General features: G+C 40.0%; 1 protein-coding gene across 1 annotated transcript in view; it reads right to left on the bottom strand.

Annotated features, from left to right (window-relative positions):
• Nucleotides 1-311: 311 nt before the first annotated feature.
• LOC121289245 (gamma-interferon-inducible protein 16-like) overlaps nucleotides 312-13221 on the bottom strand; it is a 37320-nt gene continuing 24410 nt past the window's right edge. Inside the window, exons 3-6 of the mRNA XM_041208490.1 lie at nucleotides 9743-9834; nucleotides 5979-6395; nucleotides 3080-3283; nucleotides 312-1212 (exon numbers count right to left, since the gene is read on the bottom strand). Coding sequence (XP_041064424.1) covers nucleotides 1204-1212; nucleotides 3080-3283; nucleotides 5979-6395; nucleotides 9743-9834 — 722 coding nt within the window. The 3' untranslated portion in view covers nucleotides 312-1203. The remainder of the gene's footprint in view (nucleotides 1213-3079; nucleotides 3284-5978; nucleotides 6396-9742; nucleotides 9835-13221) is intronic.

Here is a 13221-nt window from a genome sequence, read left to right as displayed (position 1 = left end):
TCTGAAAGGCCTCTGCTTGGCCTTCCAGGTTCAAAAGCCTGCCTGCCATCCTTAATTAGACAGGGAACCCATTTCCATGCCAAGTAAGGGCTCACCTCCATGTGAAAATCTTAAATTTAATCAATCATTTTCCCACATGAGGTGTGTTATGACCAGGTGAGAAGGGGTGAAGCAGCTCTCTTCTATTCAACAGCCTTGGTTGTCACAACAAAGGTTTAAGTTTCTCTTTCCCGGGGATATACCTTTTTAAATCAGATTCTATTTAACCATTTATGCAGTGAGCAATAGGGAGCCAATCAAACAAGGTTTCCTTGGGTAAAAGTAAGCAAGTTTATTAACCACCAAATGCAAGAAAAAAAATAATAAAAACGTGACGTCACTCGCACAGGTATGAGAAATAAGAGAAGATAGAGTCCAGTAAAAAAAAGGTTAGGAAAGATATATTTAAGTGTCCTTTGCTTGTCCCTGAGGCATAGGTTGTTAAATGTTATGGCTGACTTGGATTAGCTGGTTTCATGGATGTGGTCAGATTTATAAGATGTGGCAATTATTTCGAGACCTAGGTTTGCTGGCTGGTTTCTGATTGTTGACTTCTCAAACTGGGTGACAGACACTTTTTCCAAAAGGGACAGAGGGAGAGAACAGAGCTTTTCAGCCTGTTTCCTCTGCTGAAAACTTTCTGGACATTCCCTGTGTCACTTCCAATCTCCGCAGCAACTGTAGACAGGCCTGTTATACTTCATCCATTGTGTATTTCCAAGGGGTTTTGGGTAGATCTTACTGTGGCAGTCATTGTTTCAATATCCAGCACTTTGCATTTTAATGTCTCTTCCTTAGACGGTGAGGAGTTGTGATGGATCTTTGAATTATAGGAAATGTCCCTCTCTTCACATTCCCCTGAGGGTATTTCGCTTGCTTTTTCACCTTCACCTTGCACTGTTAAATGGTTTGTTTTCTCTCAGTGCAAATTGCAAAATTTCCAGTCAGATGAAAGTTGGAAAATAATTTTTCAGAATTAAAGGATCATAGCCATATGACACGTGGATTCCTGACTTGAAAACCCAAATCCTGTTTTCTGCCTGTTGCAAAGTTCGGCTCAAAGAGCACTGTTCAAAAGAAATTGACCTAAGATAGCTAGAAGCTCTTCAAGCGAAAGCTTGTGAAATGCAAAGCACACTCTCTCAGATGTCCACCTGACATCTATCACAGCACCTAAGGAAAGAACAAATAAAATTAAATAATATGCTGACTGTTTTAATTACATTAACATTGTCCATGTGAAAGTAAGTCTATGAGTATTTTAATAAAACAACTCCCCCTTCCCCCGCCCCGCCCAACCACCCCACAAATTGTAATGTGTGGTAGAATAGCTATGCAATAGCTGGATCTTGCAGGTTAATTTCATATTTTAATTATAAGCTCCACCTGGCAGGGGGAAGAAAATGGAGCCTTGAGCATGGAGGTTGTGGTGGGCATCTTATTATTTTTGCCACTATCCTGATCCATTTATTTGCAAGGTAACAAAAGAAAAATCATTCCCAAATGTTAACTGCATGTTTAACTCTCAATGTTCTGTATGATTCACCACCATGCTTTCAGGACAGCTATAGAGGCACTATAAATTGTAAAGCCATAGATATTACAGTGTAGAAAGAGACCAGTCAGTCCACTGAGTCTGTGTGACAATCCACTAAGTCTGCTCCCCTGTCCTTTCAATTATCCAACTTCTCTTTTAAAAGTATTATGAATTCTGCTCCTACCATTGCATTTGCTAGATCATTTATTAATCAGTTCTTACTTATATTTTTCCTTACTTGTGTAGCAAAGTTACTTCAAGTTATCTAACAGACAAATGATCTTCGCAGATAGGTTAACAAGATAGAGGCAAAGAAGGCAATGCAAATGCAGCCTATCCAAATCTGTTCATCATTTACTCATTCATCAAACAACTCTAATTTCACATTTTACTAAGGTTACCTATCTTGCTTTGTTATGGTATGACAGCTTAGTTTTAAGCAGTGTTCAGAGATTCCTATATCATTTATTAACTTAAAAATTCTATACCATCTATTCTCAGTCACCTCCTTTCAAAGCTGAAAGCCCTTATTCCCCCAAGTCTCACCTCATAACTCAAACATTTACTTTTGAAGGTGAGCCTTGTCACTCTTTCTTTGCACTTTCCCTGGACTTGGCATTCCCTATTCTGAATGGTCAGCACTGGAAAGGGTGCTTAAGGTGTGCCAGCCAGAACACTCTGCAGTTGGAACCAGACTTTCTCTGACTTGTATACTTATGTTTTGGTTATAATATCCGGTATTCTATTTTATTTGTAGAAGTGTCCAGGAGTACTCCAAACAATCCTAACTCATTAACCTTACTGGTTTTGATGGAAGTCATATTTGGGTTTATAGTTTTGCGAGTTAATGGACTTATCAAATTAGAAATTAGTGCACAAACATTTAATATTCTTATGACACCACTCCGTCTGTTATTTTAAAGGGTAGCCTCTTGTATGGTAAATGGTGGAATATCATAAAAAGTAGTTAAGTTTCTTTTGCTAATATGGCTAACAGTAATTTCTAGATTATATTGTTTCCACAGCTTATTAAAACATACTGAATTCAACAGCTTGCTACAGTAGCTTTTTTGACTTGCATGGGAAGGGGAATTATTCAGATTTGGATCTGAATTTGATGCCCTTTGAACATTTTAACAAGTATCTAGGCAGAGGTTCCCCACATGCCAAATTTTTTAATTGGCTTGTGAATCAAGAATTTGACTAACAGATACGGTACTTTTGATTCTCCTTCCCTTGCTAAGTCCAATGGAGTGGTAAGGTCGAGTGGGAGTTTCAATTACTGAAAGCAATGAACAATTACAAGGTGTAGCCCACTGAAAGATGAGAGGGAGATCGAGGCCATTGTCTATGTGCAGCCCAAAGCCCAAAATCATAAGAAATAGAGCTGCTGCTTTCTTCTTTATATCTGGGAGTCCTAACCTATCATGTTGCATTCTTGAAATCCCAACTCACATGTTCCATTTCATGACAAATATGAGCAGGAAATTAAAAACATCTTACCTTGACATAGCTATCACACTGATGCAGAAGCTGTATTTCAGTTTTGTACTCATTCACTTTAATGCCCAGCATCTTCAATTCTCTTCCTATCTCACAGAACAATGTTGTTGGTGGTTTGAATATGATAACATTAATCTCATCGAAGCCATCTGTTACAGTGATACGAAGTGGGGCTACATCACTTTCCTTGGCTGGGCGTGAAACCTATAACAAAACACACACAAATACAAGCTATTCAAATGTACAACAGTTTGCATGTGTATTTCTTATCTCAGAACCATTTTAAGTTGACTTTTTCTTGTTCAGTGAACAATAATGAATCAAAATTACAATGCATAAATACAGCATCTTGTTTTTCACATCCTCAGCTCATACCAAAGCACTTCTCAGCAATGAATTGATTTTGAAGTAATCACTTGTTTTTTTGGCTACTTCCCAAGGAAGTCCCTCTGTCCCTCTGCTTTAACTATTTACACCTTCTCTGGACCTGTCTATTATTTCTTTACTTGCTTCATTAATTCCCAAACCCCATCCACACACCATCATTCCTTTTGTCATTTAGTCAAAGTTGGCAAACACAGACCTAACCCTTTGATCTTTCCTTGACCGCCCCATTTCCCTGGTTCTGTACTTGCTTAAAAACTGCTAAATATCAATGTCACAGTAAAAAGGAAGAAGCAGTAGAAAAAAAAGATAGAATAAAAAAATAAATAAAGAGGTACTTAATAGGTTGGTAGCAATCAAAATAGAAAAGGTACCATCTATGATCCTACCAGATCCATATGGAATTTATCCAAGATGGATGAGTGAACTAAGGATGGAAATTGTGTAGGCTCCTGATCCAATTCTGCTTAGATATAGGAGTGCTGCCAGAGGAGTGGAGGATTGTACACTTCTGTTCAGGAAAGAGGAGTGGAATAATCCCAGTAATTCGTAGGCCACTCAGTCTAACATAGTCGCTGGGAAAATTCTTAGAGACAATAATCTGGGACAAAACTAAATACTACTTGGAAACATATGGGTAAATAAATGAAAGCCAGCACAGATGTTTATAAAAAGCAAGTTCTATTTGACTAACATGATTGATTAAATAATGGAGAAAGTTGACGTTGTGTATATGGACTTTTCAAAATGATGAAGTGCCACATAACAGACTTGTTAGCAAAATTGCAGTTTATGGGATTAGTGGAGCAGTAGCTGTTTGGATACAGAATTGGCTAAGGGACAGGAAGCAAAAAGTACTGGTGAACAATTATTTTTCAGACTAGAGGGAAGTGTGTGCTGGTGCCCCTTAGGGAATATTCCTCTTTTTAATACATACTAATTACCTGGATTTCAGTACAGTATACCAAGGCACAATTTCAAAGTTTTCACATAAATGAAACTTGGGAATGTAGCAAAGAGTGAGGATGATAGTAACAAACATCAAGAAGACACAACAAGACTGGAGAAATGGGCAGATGCATGGTAGATGGCAAATGGTTTGATTTTAAGGGTTGCAGGAACATGTACACAAATCCTTGAAGGTGGCAGAGCAAATTGTAAGTTCTGTTAAAATGAGTAATTGGCTTTAGAAATGGAGGCATAAGTATAAAAGTAACAAGTTATGCTTTATAAAATATTGGTTCAGACTAAACTGGAGAATTGTGGCCAATTCTAGAAACCCTACTTTAGGGAGCACTGTCAACATCTTAGAGAGGATGCAGGAGGTTTACTAGAATGTTATTCAATTATGTAGAGAGACAAGATAAACTGGGGTTGTTTGCCTTAGAACAGGGTGGGTTAAGGGAGATTTAATAAAAGTGCTCAAAATATTGAAGGTTTTTAATAGAATAAATAGGGAGAAACTTTCTAGTGGTAATCGGGTCATGAACCAGAGGATACAGATTTAATGCAATTGCCAAACAACCAGAGGTGACATGACAACAGGTTGTTATGATCTGGAATGCACTGCCTGAAAGGGTGGCAGAGGCAGATTTTCAATAGAAACTTTAAAAAAGGAATTTAATAAATACTTAAAGGAGAAAACCTTGCAATATTTTGAGGAAAGAGCGGGGGAGTGGGATTAATTGGATAGCTCTTTCAAAGCACTGGCACAGTCAGTCAAAGAGCCTGCTTCAGTGATTTATCTTTCTATCATATGTCTCTAAGTTGTTCCAGTTCTGAACAAGAACTCAGTTTTTCTCTCGAAGATGCCGTCTGATCTGAAGAGTGTTTCTAGCATTTTCTGTTTTCTTTCTAGGTTTCCAGCATCCTTGGAATTTTTCTCTTGTTACTTCTTGTCTTCATTAAAAATGGTTAAATGGGTTTAGATAGCATTTTAATTAAGCAACAACAAATTCATTGAATGTGTATGGCCACTCCTGCCCCTGTTCTATGCCCCTTGCCTCTATTCCAAGCCCCCTGTCCCTGTTCCACAGCCCCTGCCCCCAAACCCTGTATAGGTACTTCCCAACATTTCCCAAAAGGCAAAACCAGCAAAACTTGAAAATGAAGGGTACCGGTCAAACTTGTCTGAACTGGTTCTGAGGGGGAGTCATATTGGCTTCGAAACGATAACTCTGTTTCTCTCTTCATAGATACTGCCAGACCTGTTGAGTTTTTCCAGAATTTTCTGTTTTTATTTCAGATTTCCAGCATATTTTGCTTTTATATAATTGTCCAAACTGGTCTTGTATATCTTAAAATGGAACTCCAGTATTACTGGTGACAGTATTACTGATTTTACAGGGGTTTGAACATTTTGAACTGGCTTTTCCTTATGGGTTACTAACTCAAACTAAATGATGGATCAAACCTGGGACCATTCTGACCGACATTCAGCTCACTGACACACTATGCAGTACACTTGTGCAATGTTCAGTCTTCATTTGGGAAAGGACATCTTACTGAAACATACCTTTGTGATCTCAAAACATCCATTTACAAATGTTCCTTTGGGCATTTGTTTGATCTCTCTCAGACTGAGGACTGGCACTTCTTTGATTGCTTTGATCACATTATTTGACAGTTTGGTGATCTGTGAGCCTTTGGTCACCTCCATGACCCCATTAGAAAACTTAAAATTGGTGATCAGAACGTTGGCACCTTTGTAAAATTCCTTCGGTTCTCTGTTATACACTTTCACTTGAATGGTATCATTTTCATCTGCTATTATTGCGTGGAAAACCTTCATTTTCTTCTTTTGGTTGTTTACGTAATTATGGATCACCTTCTCAATAATCTTCCCTCTGACAGCTATGTCTCTCTGATATTCCATTTCATTTAATTCCATTGCTTTTAGTTCCCATAAAGTTGTGATGCGAGGTCCAAATGCCTGTGTGAAATACAATTCATTGACTGTTAAATTTATATTAAAAAACACCATTAATATCAATCAACACACCTTCAAAATGTTTCTCTTTTAAACTGTTAATTTGATCTAAAACAGAACACACTCCTGTTATCGGTTTCTCTGTTAACCGTTAATGTGTCTTAAAGCAAACTCTAGTTGCCGAGTGCATAAAATCACCACCAGGTATAACATTAAGCCATAGAGAACAGAAGGTTGTGTTTATATTGAGTTAACTGATCTCAAGCAAAGGTGCTGCAATTGACTATTCACCTTCTGGGATGGGCAGGTAAAATAACTCAGCTGTTCCAAGGACAGTGGCAGGTGGCAAATTCGACTGGGGTGGTACACCTGTCACACTGTAACTCAGATGTCTTAAGGCTCAAGGAGGACAGAAACCTCCCAGGGAGCAGAAGGGCAAAGGCTCACTTGATCTTGATTTTCATTATTAAGAGATGCTCCTCATCACCTTAAGTGAAGAATGGAATTGACTGTCAAGTTCAGCACAGTCTAAGTCTGTTGATGCTCACTGTTTCAGTTGATGGAATATTGATCAATAGGGTGAGATTCTGGAGAGCTTATTATCAAGAAAGTTGTATCCCAAAGTGTGGGGTGGGGGTTGTGTAGTTAAAACAGAAGAAGAATGTGGCATGATAAAGGAAGACATTAATAAACTTGTGTAATGAGCATGAAGTTGGTAAATTAACTTCAATACAAATAAATGTAAGATGGTACATTTTAGAAGGAAGATTAAGGAGGTCATATACTCTTTATAATAAGAGACTAAATGGGGTAGACGGACAGAGGAGTCTGGACGTACAGATACACAACTGACTAAAATTAGTGTGCCAATTAATAAGGCCATTAAAAAAGCAACAAAGCACTGGGGCTCATTTCTAGACAGATAGAATTGAAAAACAAAGCAGTTATGTTAAACCTGTTTAGAACTTTGTTAAGACCACACTTGGACTACTTACACATTTTTGGTCTCCATATTCGCAGATGACCCAAAAACCTGGGATATTGTGAACTGTGAGAAGGATAGTGATAGACTTCATGACAATATAGACAGGGTGGTGGGAATAGATATGGTATGTAGCATATGAAATTTGATACAGAGAAGTGTGCAGTATGAAGAACAAGGGCAATACAATATAACGGATACAATTATAGAAGAGGATGCAGGAGCAGAAGAACCCTGGTGGTATATGTGCACAAATTGTTGAAGGGGTCAGGGCAGATTGAGAGCACGGTCAAAAAAGAATATGGAATCCTGGGCTTTATAAATGGAGGTATCGAGAACAAAAACAAGGGCCAGGATTTTCCTCTCAGCGATTTGGGGGCGGGGCCTGCTCGCCGAGGGGAAAATGACGCGGGATAACGTTGGGAGGAACCCCCGACGTCATCCTGGTCCATTTAAATATTCAGGAAGGCGGGCGGACAGCGAAATCAGCTATCCGCCCGCCGACCTGTCAATGGCCAACTAAGGCCACTGACAGGCTAACTAGCCTTATTAAACACCCTGCCCAGCCAACCTTAAGGCTGGCGGGCAGGCCAGGAGCCCCAGTGGGCTGCAGATTTTTAATGAAACTTCATCCACTGGCGGGATGAAGTTTTATGTCCGTTTTTTAAAAATTTAATACATTTTATGTGTTTATTATTAACATGTTCCATCTCGTGTGACATTGTCACATGAGGGGGACATGTTAATAATTTTAATATTTCTCTATTTTTAGAGTTTACTTACCTCTCACGAATCTCCCTGAGACAGGACTTTGCCTCAGGGAGCTGTGCGCTCTTTCGCACGCATGCGCGAAAGAGCGCACTTTGACAGATGGGGAATCCCTCCCCCCCCCCGCCCAAACACAGGAAGCACATAGCGCTTCCTGTCGGGCAGGCCGCTGGGCGGCCCTTAATTGGCCCATCCACTCAAAATGGCGGCGGGCCCCGTTTCGGTGGTGGAGGTCGGCTGTCCGCCCACAGCCGAGCCGGTGGGGCCCGCCCGCCATCTGAGGGAAAACTTCTGCCCAAGGAAGTTATGGTGAACCTTTATAAAACACTAGTTCAGCCTAAACAGGAGTATAGTATCAAATTCTGGGCTTCGGACTTTGGAAAAGATGTGAAGACAGTGAGTTTGCAGACAACGTTTACGAGGATGGTTCCAGCGATGAGGGACTTCAGTTACCTGGATAGATTGGAGAAACTGGGCTGTTATCCTTGGAGACGGGAAGGTTGAGAGGAGATTTGATAGTTATTCAAAACCATGAGGGGTCTGGACAGAGTAGGCAGAAGCTGTTCCCACTGGTGGAAGGATCGAGATCAAGAGGACATCAATTTAATGTGAAGGCAAAAGAGCCAACAGAAACATGAGGAAAAGATGTTTTCTTAACAGAGCAAGTCATTAGGATTTGGAGTGCACTGCCTGAGAGTGTGGAGGCAGATTCAATTGAGGCTTTCAAAAGAGAAGTGGATGATTAATGAAGAGAAAATAATTGCATGGCTACAGGGAAAGAGCAATGGAGTAGGACTAGCTGAGTGCTATTGCAGAAAGCAGCCTGGACACAATGGGCCAAATGGCCTCTTTCTGTGCAGTAACTATTCTATGATTATAAAAAGGGGCAGAGAGATACTGGAGAAGGTGCAAAAAAGATTTACTAGGGTGATACCAGAACTGGAAGTAATGCCAATCATGAAAGATTAAACGGCTTGGAACTCTTTTCTCTAAGACTGGAAGGTGACCTGATAGAGGACTTTATTATGAGATTATGAAAGGTTTTGATATGGCTGACTTAGAAAAGATGTTTCCACTGTGGCCAGTACCAAAACTAGGGGACTTAAATATAAGATGGTCAATAATACATTTAATTGGGAATTCAGGAGAGAAGTCCTTACTCACAGATTGGTTAGAATGTGGAATTCACTATAAAGGAGTAGTTGAAGTGAATGGTATAGATGTCTTTAAGAGGAAGCTATGTAATGGAGAAAGGATTGAAAGGATGTGTTGATGGGATTAGGTAAAGAGCTTTGGGAAGAAACTTATTGGAGCAGAAACACTGGCAATGACCTATTGGGTCAAATGACCTTTGTGCTATAAATACCATGCAATACGTACCATCTTAGTAAATCTTTTTTGCACCTTCTCCAGTGTCTCTCTGTTCATTTTTAATAATCATAGAATGATTACAGCACAGAATGAGGCCATTTGGCCCATTGTGTCCAGGCTGCTCTCTGCAATAGCATTCAGCTAGTCCTACTCTACTTCTCTTTCCCTGTAGCCATGCAATTATTTTGATCATTGGTCATTTCAATATTAAAATTGTAATGAATGGTACCTCTGGTGTTGAGTCAATTTTTCGTTCCTTTGTTCTTTGCATTTGCTGTAGTTTGGCCAGTTTACCTTCTGATGCTTTGCGTTTTGGTGGACCTGTAATGCAAAAGCTGTTACCATTACTGGAACACAGGAACAGGAGTAGGTCATTCTGAAAATTATATTAGTGTCTATTGTTTTAATCCCAATAGCTTTTCCCACGCTCCCCTCCCCATCCTTAATCATACTAGCTTATCAACCAAGACATTTCAATTGATTTACATCTTTAGCGGTGTGCCCACATTCTCATAAACCTTCATGAGAAAAATCATGCCTTGACTTGCTATTAAAATGCTTAACTCAAATGTGAAGTTTGTTCTGGATTCCACTACTAGAAAGAAGGTTCATCACTGCTTTACCCAGTCAGCTTCTTTGATTATTTTAAAGGTGGGGATCAGAATCTTCCTCCACCTCCTCAAATAAGTTCACCCAGTCTCTCATCATAGCTTAGTCCTTTCATCTCAGGTATCAAGTTGATATATCATTGCTGGGCTTTCTTCAAGAGCAGCATATCCTTCAAAAAGATGCCCACAAAACCGAATAGCATGCTATAATTTAAAAAGAATTAAAACTAAGCACAACTATAATTATGACCTGAAAAGAACCAAAATCTGGCTTTTGAGCTGAGACTGATCAATCTCAATGCTTACATAAACATACTGGGAAAAGTAAAGGAAAAAGCTGCAAAGTTCAAGAGGACAAGGTCTGGCAAGCAGCCAAGAAGGAGCATGAAGCAGTGTAGCAGTGTATAATCCAGATAGGGTGCCAGACAGCACCATGTGTAGAGGTTAGGCTCTGTAAAGAGCCATTTTCTATCTTCTGGGGGCAAAGATAGATGATCTCTGGAATCGCGCGATGATCTGATGGAATGTATAATCAATTTACATACTGGTGATAATGAAATAATGGATAGAAACCCATTTGTTTTCCAGGATTCCTGCAAAGACTTAGGGTTGTCCTCCAGCAAAAGGGTGCAAAGGTAGCAATCTTCAGACTATTACCAATCATGTCCAGTTCACTAGAGAGGAACAGCCAAACCGTAGGATTCAACATCTGGCTTTTGGACCTTTGTAAAAAGAAGCTATTCAATTTCAATGAAAGTGGGACATTTTGATTGGACAAAGCAAGCTGTTTGGGAAAGACAGTCTCCATCTAAACTCTGTGGGAGCACAATGGTTGGTAGAGGGTGTTGAGCTGGCATTTAGAAAACCTTTAAACAAATTCAGCACGAATACTGTGCAAATATGTTTAAGGAAAGCTTTACTGATAGTTATTATTACCTAGATTCTAAACATGTAATTAAACCAGATAGTAAGCAAGCCTTAAAGACCTTTACAGTTTTTTTAATGTAAAAGTGTGGACAGTTAGGAACAAATTGTTGGATGTGGATTGGCCAGAAGCCATCTCAGTGAAATGGAAGATCTTAATAAAAAAAATTATTTTTTCAGCTTTGTAGTTACAGAGCATCAATCAGGCAGGAAGAGCCTTAAAAACAGCCTCATAATTGAATGTTAATTTAGTTAAAATACTGAGATGGAGGTAAGCACCTTCTCAAGGTCAATTAGGGATGGACAATAAATGCTGGCCTAGCCAATGACACCCAGGTCCAGTGAAAGAATAAAAAAAGTGCTGTGCGCCCTCTTCACTTGTTAGTAATTGTTACTGACCCTGACACCCGAACAAGAATAATTACTATAACATAGATTGCTAATTCAATGATTAATGGTTGTTCCTGTCAATTAAAATAGGTAATAAGTGCACCCTCCCCCCACCTTCTTAAAGTGGAAACACTAATAAATTACTGCTTAAACAAAAATTTAAAGGAAACTTAACAAGTCAAATTAAAATTCAGTTCCAGGTGTTAATAAAGCACTTCAGTCCATCTTGTGCCTACTGGTCGCAGAAGGCCTCAAATGTGTCCATGCATATCATGTCCTCTCTCTCCAGGGACACTCGGGGCCGAATTGGGGGAATGTGTTACTGGTTAAAACGAGTGGGAGGAGTTCAAAAAATAATTTTAGTATGAATTTAATACAGAAACAGATTATAACCCTAAGAGGCAAGAGTTCTACTGGCCAAAAAGACTGCCATAGACAACTAAAGAGGTAAATACAACATTAAACTAAAAGGAAAATCACACAAAAATGAGAAAGAGGCAGGCGGTCAGGCCAAATGACCTCCTTGACTGCACACTGCCTAGACCTTTTAATGACCACTTTGACTAAGCTCAGGATCAGTGCCAGAGGAGGTCCTCTGATCTACTCACCCTCGCTCCCCACTGGATGGCCAAAGACCAAGAGTGTGGGACTGAGTTTCAACCAAAAATTAAGGAGCATCCCTTCAAAAACTGAAAGAGGGGCTGCAACCTCTCATGCTCTAGAACACATGATACAGCAACTCCCCTAAGCTGCAAAAAATTGTAGGTAGCTTGGGGCTCTGTGAATCTATTTAAAGTGTGAGGAACTAGGATCTAAATTAAAACACAGAACCTCACCTTTAGATTGTAACTTCAGCCATGCGCAAATTGACAAAGGGATAAACAGATTAGCAAGTTAAATGTGTGGCTGTGAGTGATGGAAAGAGGAAAGGCAGAATTTGCAGTTCATGGGCCACTGGCATCAGTACTGGGGAAAGAAGAAGCTGTTCCATTGGGACAGCTCCACTTAAACAAAAACAGAATTACCTGGAAAAACTCAGCAGGTCTGGCAGCATCGGCGGAGAAGAAAAGAATTGATGTTTCGAGTCCTCATGACCCTTCGACAGAACTTGAGTTCGAGTCCAAGAAAGAGCTGAAATATAAGCTGGTTTAAGGTGTGTGTGTGGGGGGCGGAGAGATAGAGAGACAGAGAGGTGGAGGGGGGGGTGTGGTTGTAGGGACAAACAAGCAGTGATAGAAGCAGATCATCAAAAGATGTCAACGACACAAACACTAGGAGGGAAATGGAAAGCAATGAAGGTGAACAAGGCAACAGAGAGATACGGAAATCTTGTCGCAGAGAGGAACAGAACTTCTTCAAGGAGGTAGGCATTTCTTGAAGAGCAGTGGCAGTCAATTAAACACAGAGATAAAAACAAAAAAACTGCGGATGCTGGAAATCCAAAACAAAAACAGAATTACCTGGAAAAACTCAGCAGGTCTGGCAGCATTGGCGGAGAAGAAAAGAGTTGACGTTTCGAGTCCTCATGACCCTTCGACAGAACTTGAGTTCGAGTCCAAGAAAGAGCTGAAATATGAGCTGGTTTAAGGTGTGTGTGTGGGGGGCGGAGAGATAGAGAGACAGAGAGGTGGAGGGGGGGGTGTGGTTGTAGGGACAAACAAGCAGTGATAGAAGCAGATCATCAAAAGATGTCAACGACACAAACACTAGGAGGGAAATGGAAAGCAATGAAGGTGAACAAGGCAACAGAGAGATACGGAAATCTTGTCGCAGAGAGGAACAGAAA

This window comes from Carcharodon carcharias, chromosome 16, assembly GCF_017639515.1.
Source record: "Carcharodon carcharias isolate sCarCar2 chromosome 16, sCarCar2.pri, whole genome shotgun sequence".
Lineage (NCBI taxonomy): Eukaryota > Metazoa > Chordata > Chondrichthyes > Lamniformes > Lamnidae > Carcharodon > Carcharodon carcharias.
Note: the sequence above shows the minus strand (reverse complement) of the source record. Positions and strands in the feature narration are given on the sequence as shown.